The 12,450-nt window shown below is 39.0% G+C and overlaps 1 protein-coding gene across 5 annotated transcripts in view; it reads left to right on the forward strand.

The window, feature by feature from the left end:
• Positions 1-12,450, forward strand: part of SCEL (sciellin) — a 90,304-nt gene that overhangs the window by 39,077 nt on the left and 38,777 nt on the right. For all 5 annotated transcript variants that reach the window (XM_075129175.1, XM_075129172.1, XM_075129164.1 and 2 more), the window contains exons 7-11: positions 1,841-1,903; positions 3,317-3,382; positions 5,423-5,476; positions 10,318-10,353; positions 11,913-11,984. In XM_075129175.1, the coding sequence (XP_074985276.1) occupies positions 1,841-1,903; positions 3,317-3,382; positions 5,423-5,476; positions 10,318-10,353; positions 11,913-11,984 (291 nt within the window). The remainder of the gene's footprint in view (positions 1-1,840; positions 1,904-3,316; positions 3,383-5,422; positions 5,477-10,317; positions 10,354-11,912; positions 11,985-12,450) is intronic.

The raw sequence follows: 12,450 nt of genomic DNA on the forward strand, positions 1-12,450 counted from the left end.
TATACATTCTTATTACTTTTATTTTATTAGTGATGCATATATCAAGGATGAATAAAGAACATAAACAATGGTGTGTGAAGTGACAAAGATTTCAGAGTTGGGCAGAATTTTTTTTTAATTTAGGTGAAAAACTTTTTCATCAAACTTTTCAGCAGAAAACTTTGACTTTGTTGAACAAATGAAAACTGAAAAACTGAAAGCATTTTTGGTAGCTGAAAACTAAAAAAAAAATAAAAAAAATGGGTTGGAGGTTTTTGGTTTTTCAGAGAAAAATATCGAAAAGTTTTGAGGAAACCAGACACTTTCTGTGAAAATTTTCATTTTGTCAAACCCAATTTTCCATTCTCAAAAAGTTTTGACCTGTTCTAGGTTTTTTTTGAGTCAGGGATGACCACATTAAATATATACTGGGATGACTGAACAACACTGTAAACATACCTTCTAAATTACTGTTGGCACATGAGTAATTTAAGTCTCCATTTAAGAAGATAAAGGTCATAAAAGCTCAGCTATTATATTTATAAATGCAATTGGTCAAATTCCCTGCTGGTCCAACTTCATCGAAGTCAGTTATATCAGTGCTAAATTATGTCCAATATAGTAGGTTATGATAACCAAACAGTACACGTAAGTGTAACCCTGGGAAGTGGTGAGATAACTCTAAAGTGAAACTGAGTGACTATGACACGTACAAGTGAGACTATGCTTTCGTATTAAGATTTCTCACAACTTTGTTGTAAATCAGTATGGTAATGATATGTGAAATATTATATAAACTGGGTTTTACGTTGTGGCTGAAGATAATTCTGAATATGCCTAGAGGGAAATTCAAAAGAGGACTCATGTGGAACTTAAATGGTACATAGGATTTGCACTAGCCCTCTACTCATGTTCCCCTGATGAATATTCATAACAAGAATTGTGATAGATTCCATACTATATTTATCCTCACTAGTTCAAAAGTTGAGACAGTAGGACAATAGGACTTATGAAATGCAAAACTCTTATGAGGAAATCGCTATAGGGTAGAATGTCAAATAATCTTGTAGGCATGTACTTAAATATACAGCATTCATCATCCATCATGGCAACTCCCAAAGGGATGTAGTCTCCTTGTAAATCATGCGCCACCCAGATTGATCTCTAGTTCTTAAGATGGTTCTGGCTGGATATTCAGTCCATGGCCATCATTGATGATCTTATTACAACTCCAAAGCTTTTGGTGACTACGTGATTGCTGACTCTAAAGCGGCATTCCTCAGTAAATGTTGAACTTTGTTGAACTTCCATTCTAATAATAAGACTGTACTAAGAAAGCAGCTGAAACCAAACCAGTGCTGATGGAGGTGGTTGCTGGCTTTGGTTACAGATGAAGATGAAGGGAATCGAGAATGTACAGCATTGCCACAATAATAGTATCTGATTAAGAAACATACAATTCAAAATGTGAAAACAAGAGATTTTTTAAATGTTTTGGTGGCTATAAAATGTAGTGTGGTGACATGGATGGATATAATGGTCAAGATTTTTACAAGTGGCTAATGATTTTGGGTGCCCAATTTGAGACACTTTAAAGTACTCTGATTTTTCAGAATACCCTCTGAATATAAGGACCCTTCAAGGTATCTTAAATTGGGCATCCAAAACTGAGGCTCCTGAAATCACTAATCACTTTTGAAAATCTTAGCCAACATATGTAACTATAATTGTACCAATTACTGTTTATAATTCCATCCATTAAAGAGTGCTGTGATAGTAAAGATCTCATTCCTTAGTTTATCAATTAAAATCATAACTTCACTGAACAACAATGAGCAAACTAAGTCTCTTTCATTAACAGACAGTCCTGGACTCCTTCTAATACATCAGCCACCACCTCTACATCTCCTGTGAAGCACAAAAGGTATTCAAGGTCACCTTTGTTTTGCTCTCCGAGGATATATACAGTACAGTTGTGCATCAGTAATGTGTTAAGATATATTGGAACAATGACTTCCTCTAACAAGTTTGGAATTCTTTTAAAAAGAATTCTGCTCCTGAAAATTATCATTATCTGGCTATTCCCCACTGGACCACTGTGAGGGCCGGGACATTCTTTTTACTGCCTATTTGGGTGGGGTCTACCACTGATTCTTGATTAGAGCCGCTACACACTACTGCACTACCAATGAACAATAATAGTACTGTCTTCTATAATGGATAAAAACGAGAGTTAGAAACTTGTTTGATTTCAATGGCATTAGCTGGGAGATGGAGAGAATTGGCTATGGAATAGAGAACAGAGTTGCCACCTGTAAGGTTCAGAACACCAGGACACGCAGTTGGATCCTGAGTCGATAAAACTGGACAACTGGCAGTGTGTACTGAGTACCCTTACAGATTTCCCAGGAAAGTTACCTCAGAAAAGGGAGATTCTGGGAAAACCTGCCCAGGTGGCACCCCAAGCAGAGAACTGAATTATTAACTAAAAATAGGCTGCTGGTGGATACCCATTTTCTCGTGCGTTTCCTTCCTGGCAGCACCTCCCAAATTCCGTCCCTTCTGGCTTTGCTCCAGTTCCATCTCCATTCCATATATTAACATGATCAGCAATTAAATTGTTGACATTGAAATTAAAGTATTGTTGTGTGCTAGCATTAACATCCCTAATGAGATTAATGGAGGTCAGACAGTTTACTCCCCTCAGTCATTTTCCTTAGGCTGTCTGCAGACTTGGGAAGACACCACTGCATGAATTATACTTGGTTCACATTTGGAAGGATTTTCTTCACAGCAATGATGGCTACAAACTTACTTTTGTTCAAATGAAAATGTAGATTCTGCAGAATCTGAATGTGTTATGGAGGCCACGTAAATACATCAAGCTGTCCAGATCTGTCAGCTGGGCTTGGGTGTTTCACCCATCCGGTTGTCCCTCATGAGACCTGTTTTATTGGCACAAGGGGCTAAATTCTTATTTCACTTGACTTGCATCAAAGAAGACCTTGGACCAGAGATTGTATTTTGTACATTAGTGGCACCATTATAATTAAAGGTTTCGCTTTATGTCCACTTGCATTAAATTTCCATAAAAATGCTCTAACAGAGTGAACAGAATGGTATGTCAAGATGGTGGTTGCTATGAAGGCACTGGAAAATAAGTTTAAGAGAAGAAAAATAATTTAGGAAATGTTATAAGCATTTTCTATGTTACCTCTGATATTCTAATATTCTCCTTTCCAAATATTGTAGGGATAAATAGAATTAAATTGCTGTTCATCCACTAAACGCTACGTGCTCATACTCTATAATTGAATTATTCATTAATACTTAACAGGCAGTCTTGGATGCCACCATCAGTCTCCGGTTATAAGAACACCACAGTTACTGTGGAAAACAAAGGGTAAGAACTAAAAATTGCATTTAGGTGTTTATTATTATTATTATACCTGATCCTGCAAGGTGCTGAGGACCCTTAATTTCCACTGAATCAGCTCTCAGTAACAGATGTTTAGGATATTCAGAAAAACTTGTGCTAAAATTAGCTGCAGTTATGTAAGAAGTGAATGTTTAGTTTTTAATGCTACAGCTGCATCTGCTTTCTATCTGATGAATAATGAAACTGCTCACATCTCAATGTTAAATATGGATGAATTATTGAAAATGTGTATATATGCACACATAAGATGTGGGCGTTATCTTTATTATTCATACTAGTGAAAAATTGCTTTGTGATCTCAGTGTTTCTAAGTGAAATTGTATTTACAGAAGCAAAATTATATTAATGGAACTTCGTTGGGTTACTCACATGTATAAATTTAAGCAGGTGCATACATATTTGCAGGATTGGGGCCTAAATGGCAGTTCTGCTCTCAGCTATGTGTGTAAAATTCTCCCTGAAGTGTGTGTAGCTGTAGAAGTGGTGGGGAATTTGGCCCAGAATGTTTGTTTTGAAAAAGAAATACAATTTCAAAAAGTTATGAGAGGAAAAACACAAACAAGCAAAAAGACTACAATGAATTTCAACAGTGTTGGAGAATTATTACATTGCGATACTGCGGGTAGTCTAGTAAAGATTATATTTCCCTCTCTCTTCTTCCCCAGTGAAATAAGGATGGGGTGGATGTACTAGTCAGGAGTATATTGGTGGCTTTCACTCACTCCATTTTCTGAAGCATCATAAGGACTGATTTATTGAAAGCTTAGAGTTGTTCAAGAGAGAAGGTTTCACAGTCTCTTAATTTTTGGGCCCTGGTCTTTTTCTTCACAGCTTCCACCTGTGGGTGACTAATGACAGATTACACTACCTCCTCTGAAGCTGTAGTGAGCTAGCCACTAATTCACTTGTGATGCCTGCGGGCCCCACTGAGGCCTAAAAACATTACCTCTTAGTGACACAGAGCATGATTTTTGTTGCAGGGAAGTGAATGAGGAAGGATAGTATGGTGGTTAGAAATGTGTACATAAGCTTTATTTGTAGATATCTGTTTATATGTTATAGGCGGTGCTTTCCGACACTTTCCACTATAAGACTCTGTTTTCAGTTTGCAAACTTTTAACCGTCTGGGCTGAAACTTCCTATGTCAGGTGTCTGCCTCAGACTGCAGAATTAAAACAAACAAAAAATTAGGGGGAAAATGTTGCTTAGCTCATGTAAAAAATTCCTACAGATGTTTTGCTGAGACGTTCTCGCAAGTCTATGCTTTGGAGCAAGGCATTGAAATTTGATAGGGGGTTGCCCTATGTCAGGGATAAACCTTTTTCCTATGAAAATCCACCCAAACTTGGCCAAGTTGTATGCAAACGTGAAAGCTTATATGAACACATGGGCCCATTGTTGACCTGCTTATAATTGTTTAAATATATTCTTGCATATATTGAGCAAGTGCACTTTTCTCAGTAAAAAGAAAAACTTTGCACATACAAATTATGCATAAAAAGTATGTATATAAAATGTGGAGTTTTATATGCATAAGGCTGAATAAATCTTCAAACTGTCAAAAAATTTATACCTACATAACTTGAAATGTGATATCTGATTTACCCAAAAATTTATTAAAACAAAAAGCCACAAACAAACAAAGAAACAAACAGTCAAAGAAACAAACAAACAAACCCACTAACTCTCTTATGGTAGGATGCAATACGGACAAATTTCAACTGCTTTTGTTTTGTTTTTACTAAGTTGTTGGGAGTTGTGGGGGTGGAAGTCTGAAAACTGGCCTTTCATTGGAATGCTCTTTCCAATTTTACTGTGGAGTGGCTATGCATATTTCTGTAATAACAAATGAATGTATAGCTTTTTGTGAAGGAGCACAGTAATTTCACCATTCTCAGTATTCTATTGCACCTCTCGAACCTCTTTCTAAATGGTAAATTAGCAAATAAATTTTCTTCTTAAAGAAAAATGCTTAGATTCCTTTCATTGCATATTTTACTACAGGCAGTCCAGAACCCTACCAGATTCAACAACCACAACCATAGTTGATACTAAACGGTAAGAATGAGCACACTGTTTATGTTATAATTAATTCTGAAACATACTGTAGAAGTGAGTTTTTTTCTGTGCTGCAGTACAGTTCCTTTCAAGCCATTTAGCTCACTACAGCAGTGCTTCCCAAACTTATTCTGCCGCTTGTGCGGGAAAAGCACCTGGTGGGCCGGGCCGGTTTGTTTACCTGCCATGTCCTCAGGTTCGGCCGATCGTGGCTCCCATTGGCTGCGGTTCGCTGCTCCAGGCCAATGGGAGCTGCTGGAAGCGGCGGCCAGTACGTCCCTCGGGCCGCGCCGCTTCCAGCAGCTCCCATTGGCCTGGAGCAGCGAACCGTGGCCACTGGGAGCCGCGATCGGCCAAACCTGTGGACGCGAGTAAACAAACTGGCCTGCACAAGCGGTGGAACAAGTTTGGGGACCACTGCACTACAGAATAGCAACTCTGTGATAATCCTGAGTATTCTCTGGAGGTCTTTTGCCAATGGATAAACTTCCAAATGGATCAGTAGATGCAATACTTCTGCTTCCTTTTGCTTTTGATTTCAAAAGCAATTTGTATCCTGGCATTTTCCTGAACACTTGTGCTCTTTTTCTTTTTCCCCCTTTCATTTTCTTTACTATGTGTGTATCCATAGAGTTGCTGTAGCTGTGTTGATCTCAAGATATGAAAGAGACAGGGAGTTCTGTGGAGCTCAAAAACTTCTTTCACTAACAGAAGTTGATTCAATAAAAGATATTACCTCACCCACCATATCCCTGTTCATAGAGTCAGCAGTTGCAGGAAGTTAGAATTCAGCATGGATGCGATTAACGTAGCTTCAGTAACTGTCTATATGCATAAGACTTTTAGGGCTCTTCTGGAAATTACATTACAGCCAATTTCATACCCTTCTATAAAAAACTGTTTTCTTGCTGTAGTGTAGGGTATGTATCTAAGATTTATGACTAACTCATACCCTGGCTAGTGTAACTGTGGGGAGAGCAGAAATGGAATCTGGGGTGTTGTCTGCTATAGTTATCCTGGCAGGGCAGGATTCCATCAGAGGGCTGCAGCTCCATGATGTGGGGTGCATTTTGCTGCTCCTGTGAGTGGAAGCAACCTGCATCCCGTCATCTGCCATCTAGTGCTTGCTGTTGAGAGAGGACACGCACCAGCCAACATAGGGGGAAGAGTCCTGTTCTCTACGCAGCAGATTAAGTCCTCTTGGGGATTTGATGCATAGACATGAGCATTAGCTGTTTTGATCTCACAGCAGTCCACATCTGTGTGCAATGTATTAATCATGCCCTACTATTTGCTTTGTGGGAGGAAAGGCTCCCCACTTTTCCCTCCTTTTACAGTGGAGATGGCATGATTGTGCCCATAGAAAGTTGCAAACAAGAAAGCAAAAAACAACAATAACAACTACAAAACCCAACAACCAAATACACAAACATACACTGCATAAACCATTGCCCTCCCCCCCGCCCAACAAACAGCTTATGGCATTTTATAAGGAAATTTCTATCTTTGTCTATATGGGTTTTTATGCTGATTTAATCTTCTGCCACTGTCATTTTCATATAATCTAGCCCACTATATAATTTTAGATGACTGCAGCTATGCCTACTGGCAAAAAGAGGAGTTGAACTATGACACTTCTTATTACTCCAACTCTTTTTTTGTTTATTTTACCATAACATATTTTAATTTTTAAAGATGGTGAGAGGTATTTCTACTGTATACACATAGCATATAATATTTCTTTTATGGTTTTATCCAACCTGCTATACAAGGACTGTTTTGAGTCAAATGAAGATGTAAGCATTGCAATTATTTTAACCTTCTTAGTTCGCTATCGTCTATCTGTTTAACCAAGATTCAAAATCACTGCTCAATAGAAGTACGGCACCTGATGCCGAAGTTTAGTTTCTGTTACATCATTGCTTGCTGCCCCCATTCTCATCAAAATGATGGATTTTTTTTAGAAATGCTGATCATAATGCATTTATTTTGGATTAATTTCAATATCTCACTACTGTCATGGCAATTGTAGAAGTATCCCAAGTAAGAGAACTGCAGAATGACTGGTAATGTCTTCCCAGCAGACAACCACCAAGTATTGAGCAAGGGAGGAGTAGAGAGTTTTACCTGTTTTTAGGGTTCCTTCCCACTCTGAATTTTGGGGTACAGATGTGGGGACCCATATGAAAGACCCCTTAAGCTTATTTCTACCATCTTAGTTTAAAAACTTCCCCAAAGCACAAATTCTTTCCTTGTCCTTGGATGGCATTGCTGTCACCACCAGGTGATTTAGACAAAGATTTAGGAAAAGGACCACTTGGAGTTCCTATTTCCCCAAAATATCACCCCAAACCCCTTCACCCCCTTTCCTGGGGAGGCTTGAGAATAGTAGACCAACGAATAGGTTAACAAAGTGAGCACAGACCAGACTCTTGGGTTTTTAGGACACTAAAAACCAATCAGGTTTTTAAAAGAAGAACTTTATTATAAAGAAAAAAGTAAAAGAAGCACCTCTGTAAAATTAGGATGGAAGGTAATTTTACAGGGTAATAAAAAGATTTAAAACACAGAAGATTTCCCTCTAGGCTTAACTTTAAAGTTACAAAAACAGGAATAAACCTCCCTTTTAGCATAGGGAAAATTTACAAGCTAAAACAAAAGATAATCTAACGCATTTTTTTGCTATTACTTACAAGTTTTGTAATTTTAACTGTATCATTTCAGTAGGAGCTGGGTTACCTGCTTGGTCTTTCTCTTTGTCCTGAGAGGGAACAACAAAGAGAGTACAAATAAAACCTTCCCCCGCAACCCCCAGATTTGAAAGTATCTTTTTTCCTTATTGGTTCTTTTGGTAAGGTGCCAACCAGGTTATTTGAGCTTTTTAACCCCTTACAGGTAAAGGAGGGATTTTATGCTACCCATAGCTGTATGTTTATAACAACCTGTTTTGGACAAAATTGATATGATTCTATTCCTTGGCCTCCTTTCTTCTTTCCACCTTATTCTGGCCTTCCCACTGCTAGTATATTCCCCTGCCTTCATTACTTCTCTTCTCCCACAGTGCATACCCCATACACACACAATTGCCCCGCAAGGCAGGCATTGTCCTCATGAGACTTTCATGACACAATTCATTCCTGGAGCACCTCTGATTATGGTGACCATATGTCCTGTTTTGGCCGGGACTGTCCCTTTATTAAGACCTGTCCTGGCTGTCCTAACTTTTTTGGCAAAAGTGGGCATTTGTCCCATTTGCTTTTGCCAATTGATCATCAGTTGGCAAGAACAAACAGGACAAATGCCCACTTTTGCCAAAAAAAAGTGGGGCACGCGTCCTTAGGTGGGTGCAGAGGAACATGCAGGTGCGGGGGAGTGGCAATGCCAGCTCTTGGGGCCGGGGGGGAGGAGAAAGGGCTCCGGCAATCTGTGGGGAGACAGGGTTTTGGCGAGCAGCAACACCAGCCAAGCAGGGGGACAGGCCAGGCTTAGGCAATGCCAGACCCACACAGGGTGTGGGGGGCAGCAGGGCTCGGATGATGAGTGACACCAGCCCCACATGGGGAGCAGGCTGGGCTCGGATGAGGGCTTGCATGGGGAGCGAGGGGGGCAGGGCTGGGGCTAGCCCCATGTGTGGCGGGAGGAGGGAAAGGGCCAGTTCCACATGTAGCGGGGGGGGGGGGGGGGCAGGGTTCAGGTGAGTGGCTCAGGCCAGCCCCACGCGGCGTTCTGATTTCCCTTTGGGAAATATGGTCACCCTACCTCTAATTGGTGATGGCCAGTACTTGGCCATCAAAGATGGGAGTGAAGTGATCAGTTGTTCATATTTGTAAAGCGCTTTGAAGATGGACATGCTATTTTTCAGTGCTCAGTATTATTATAGCTAATAATAGCCACCAATCAAAGGAGAGCTTCCCACTTTGCTTGAAGCACGAAGGCCATGAAGTGGCGTGTTGAGCAGAGTTGCAATAAGATTAAAATCAGAAGCAAACAGAGAGATGTGGAAACTACATAAGCAGGACTACCATAACATGGCCAAGAGTGGTGAGTCAGAGCACCAGTAGCTTAATTCTAGGAAAAAGACCCTGTCTGTCTATCCCATGTTTATTACTATGGTTTCTTGGAAGGCAGTCAGATAATAAGCAGGTGGCCCATTGCTGTGGTAGCAAAGGGTAATTTGCTAGACATCAGATTTTTAAAATTAAAATTTGTATTATTGCTATTAAGAGTAAGCTAGAGCGTAGAGATGAATCATTCCTTTGGATCTGAAAGCAGTGAGATACAAGGTTGTCCTGATATCTTCAGGAAGGGAGTTACCCAAACATGGTCTGACTTCAAAGAAAGCTGTCACTAGTTTTCAGGTAGTCTTATGAGCCAAAGAACTGCTCTGAATTTTTCTGAACTCACTATGTCCAAGCATGACATGAATTTCTATGATGTCCCATTTCAATTCCATGTTAGTTAAGCACTAATTACAGGACACTTAAAAGAAACGTGCAATCCATGTTAAGTATCTTATCAGTTCCACTATAATTGAGCTTTTGGCTGTCAATTGAGTGCTGAAATCAAAGATGCATTGATCTGAGTATGTACTTTGGAGAATAGTTAATTGAGGCATGATTGTCTAAAGTAAAAACAATATGTAAAAATATGATAGAAATGTCTTAGTATTTTATTTTCAATATATCTATATTGATTTATGCTTTATTCATACACTAAGAAAACATTGTCTTATAAGGAAGGAAAAGTAAGATGGACGGTTAGATTTTTAAATACTTGTGAGGTGCTCCAATACTAGTGTTTGCTACTTCACATCTGAAGCGCTTATGGTTCTCTTTCTACAGAATTGCTTCTTCAGAAAATTCAGAAGGGCCAAAGATGTAAGTTTGTGGTATTTTAAATATTACGCTTGTAAAGCTCTTAAGCTTGGAAATACAGCACAGTTCTGTGCGTATTGTTGTGTACTTGCTTATAACAGAATGAATAGATAATTTATCTGAGATTTTCCTGATCACACAGGAGCAAGCAAAGAGGACATACCACCCAGTATAAATCTCCTTATCCTTCAAATAGTTTGAGCATTTCAGTGTACAGAGCTCAGCATTTAAAAAACGAACAACCCCTCTCCCCCACACCCCCCAAACTGTTCCCTGATTTTAATTCCACAGTTGTCGTTATTACCACAACTAATGTCCCTCAATGTTGAACTGACTCTTTGGAGGCAATCAATAAATGGAAGAAGAGTAAATGAGGGAAAGAGCAAAATAATAGGAGGGGAAATGGTAAATGAAGGTATTATTTAAGGTAAAGACTTAACTTAAGCTAAATCCATATAAGGCCCTCTGACCAATTTAAGAGCGCCCACACAGAGGACCTGTGCCAGTTTAACTAAATCAGTTTCTAAACCTATTAGTTAAATAAGTAAAATATTCACACATAGAGAACACTTAACTGACCTGTAATTTCATGGATTGGGTCTATCTACTACAGCAGTTCTCAAACTTTGTTATAGTATAGATTCCATTTTAATAGACAGATTGTCTCTTTGACCACACACTCCTATTCCCAATCCGATAGCCCACCTTCCCTCCCATTTATGATCTTATAACATCCCTGTAGAGACAACCCCACTTATTAACAATAATATTAATTATTATTATTAATAATTAATATTATGCATGATTTAAGGTATTTTAGCTGTCTTTTAATGTGATTTAGCCCTTAGATCTATATACAGCCTGCTCTCTTTGGACTAATTACAAAAGTTGCACACAGCAGTTTGAGAGTCACTGGTCTCAGATCTTTTTGACATTCACATCACATCTATTCATTGCTGCACAATAAAATGTCTAGTTAGTTCTTGATCCTACTAACACTTTTGCACATGCTTAACTTTACTTCCACAAGTAGCCATGTTGACTCATGGGAAAGTTATTCAAGTGCATAAGTGTTTGCAGTATCAAGGCCTTAGTCTGCTAAAGGTGTTGCAATTATTATTTTGGTGAGAGAGAAAAATAATCTTAAAAGTTAAGAAAAATCAACCAGTATTCTGCTCACATTACTCTTCATATGCAAAAGTTCATATCAGATCTTCAGGGATTTTTTTACTACAAGTATTTTCAAACCTTAAACAAACCACAATTTATTACTAAATCCATAATGTTAAAACAACCAATCCGGAAACACCAGTTTTTCACAAAGCTGAATGGGTCACAGCACTGATGTGCAAAGAAGTGTTGTATGTGTGGGTATATATGTAATTATAAAAAATCTGTGGAAAGTAGTTGTCCTTTCTCAAAAAAACCCTAACTCATTACTATATTATAAACATAAGAGATACAATGATGGGTACTATTATAACTTATGTATATGGAATGAGATTTATATAACTCAGGCATGTTACTCATGGATTAAATATATATTTAACATTGTATTGCAGGACTATCTATTCATCAGAACAAACTACACCTGAGAGATCAAAAACTGCTGTAGACAATCAAACCAGAACAAGGTATTACAAATAGACATAATCAGAATGATTGGTACGGAATGGGATAGAGAAATATACTGTAATAGATTTATTAGACCTCAATATTTGGTGGGTTACATGGGTTCTGTGGATGAGGGGAAGCAGTGTGGACCAAGTTTAGGACTAGAAGCCAGGAACTCCATCAGTGCTAACCTTGGTTCTGACAGTGATTTGCTGCATTATCTTGGAGAAGTCATTACACCTTTTTGTGCTTCAATTTCCACAGCTGTCAAATGGGAGTAGTGGGGTGGGAAGTAAAGACCCCCCCCCCCCCCACAGGCAGCAGCAGATACTAAAGGGTTAATGAAGAGAGCAATCACTCCCCAGGTGCTGCTGAATGGCTAGTTTGTAACAGCTGGGATAAAAATTTGCAACCCAGACAGAGCAGGGTGGCTGCTGGAGAAGTTGGGAGCCACCAGGGAGAAGTTCTACAGCATTAGATGGGGGG

The sequence above is a fragment of the Caretta caretta genome, chromosome 1 (assembly GCF_965140235.1).
Source record: "Caretta caretta isolate rCarCar2 chromosome 1, rCarCar1.hap1, whole genome shotgun sequence".
NCBI lineage: Eukaryota > Metazoa > Chordata > Testudines > Cheloniidae > Caretta > Caretta caretta.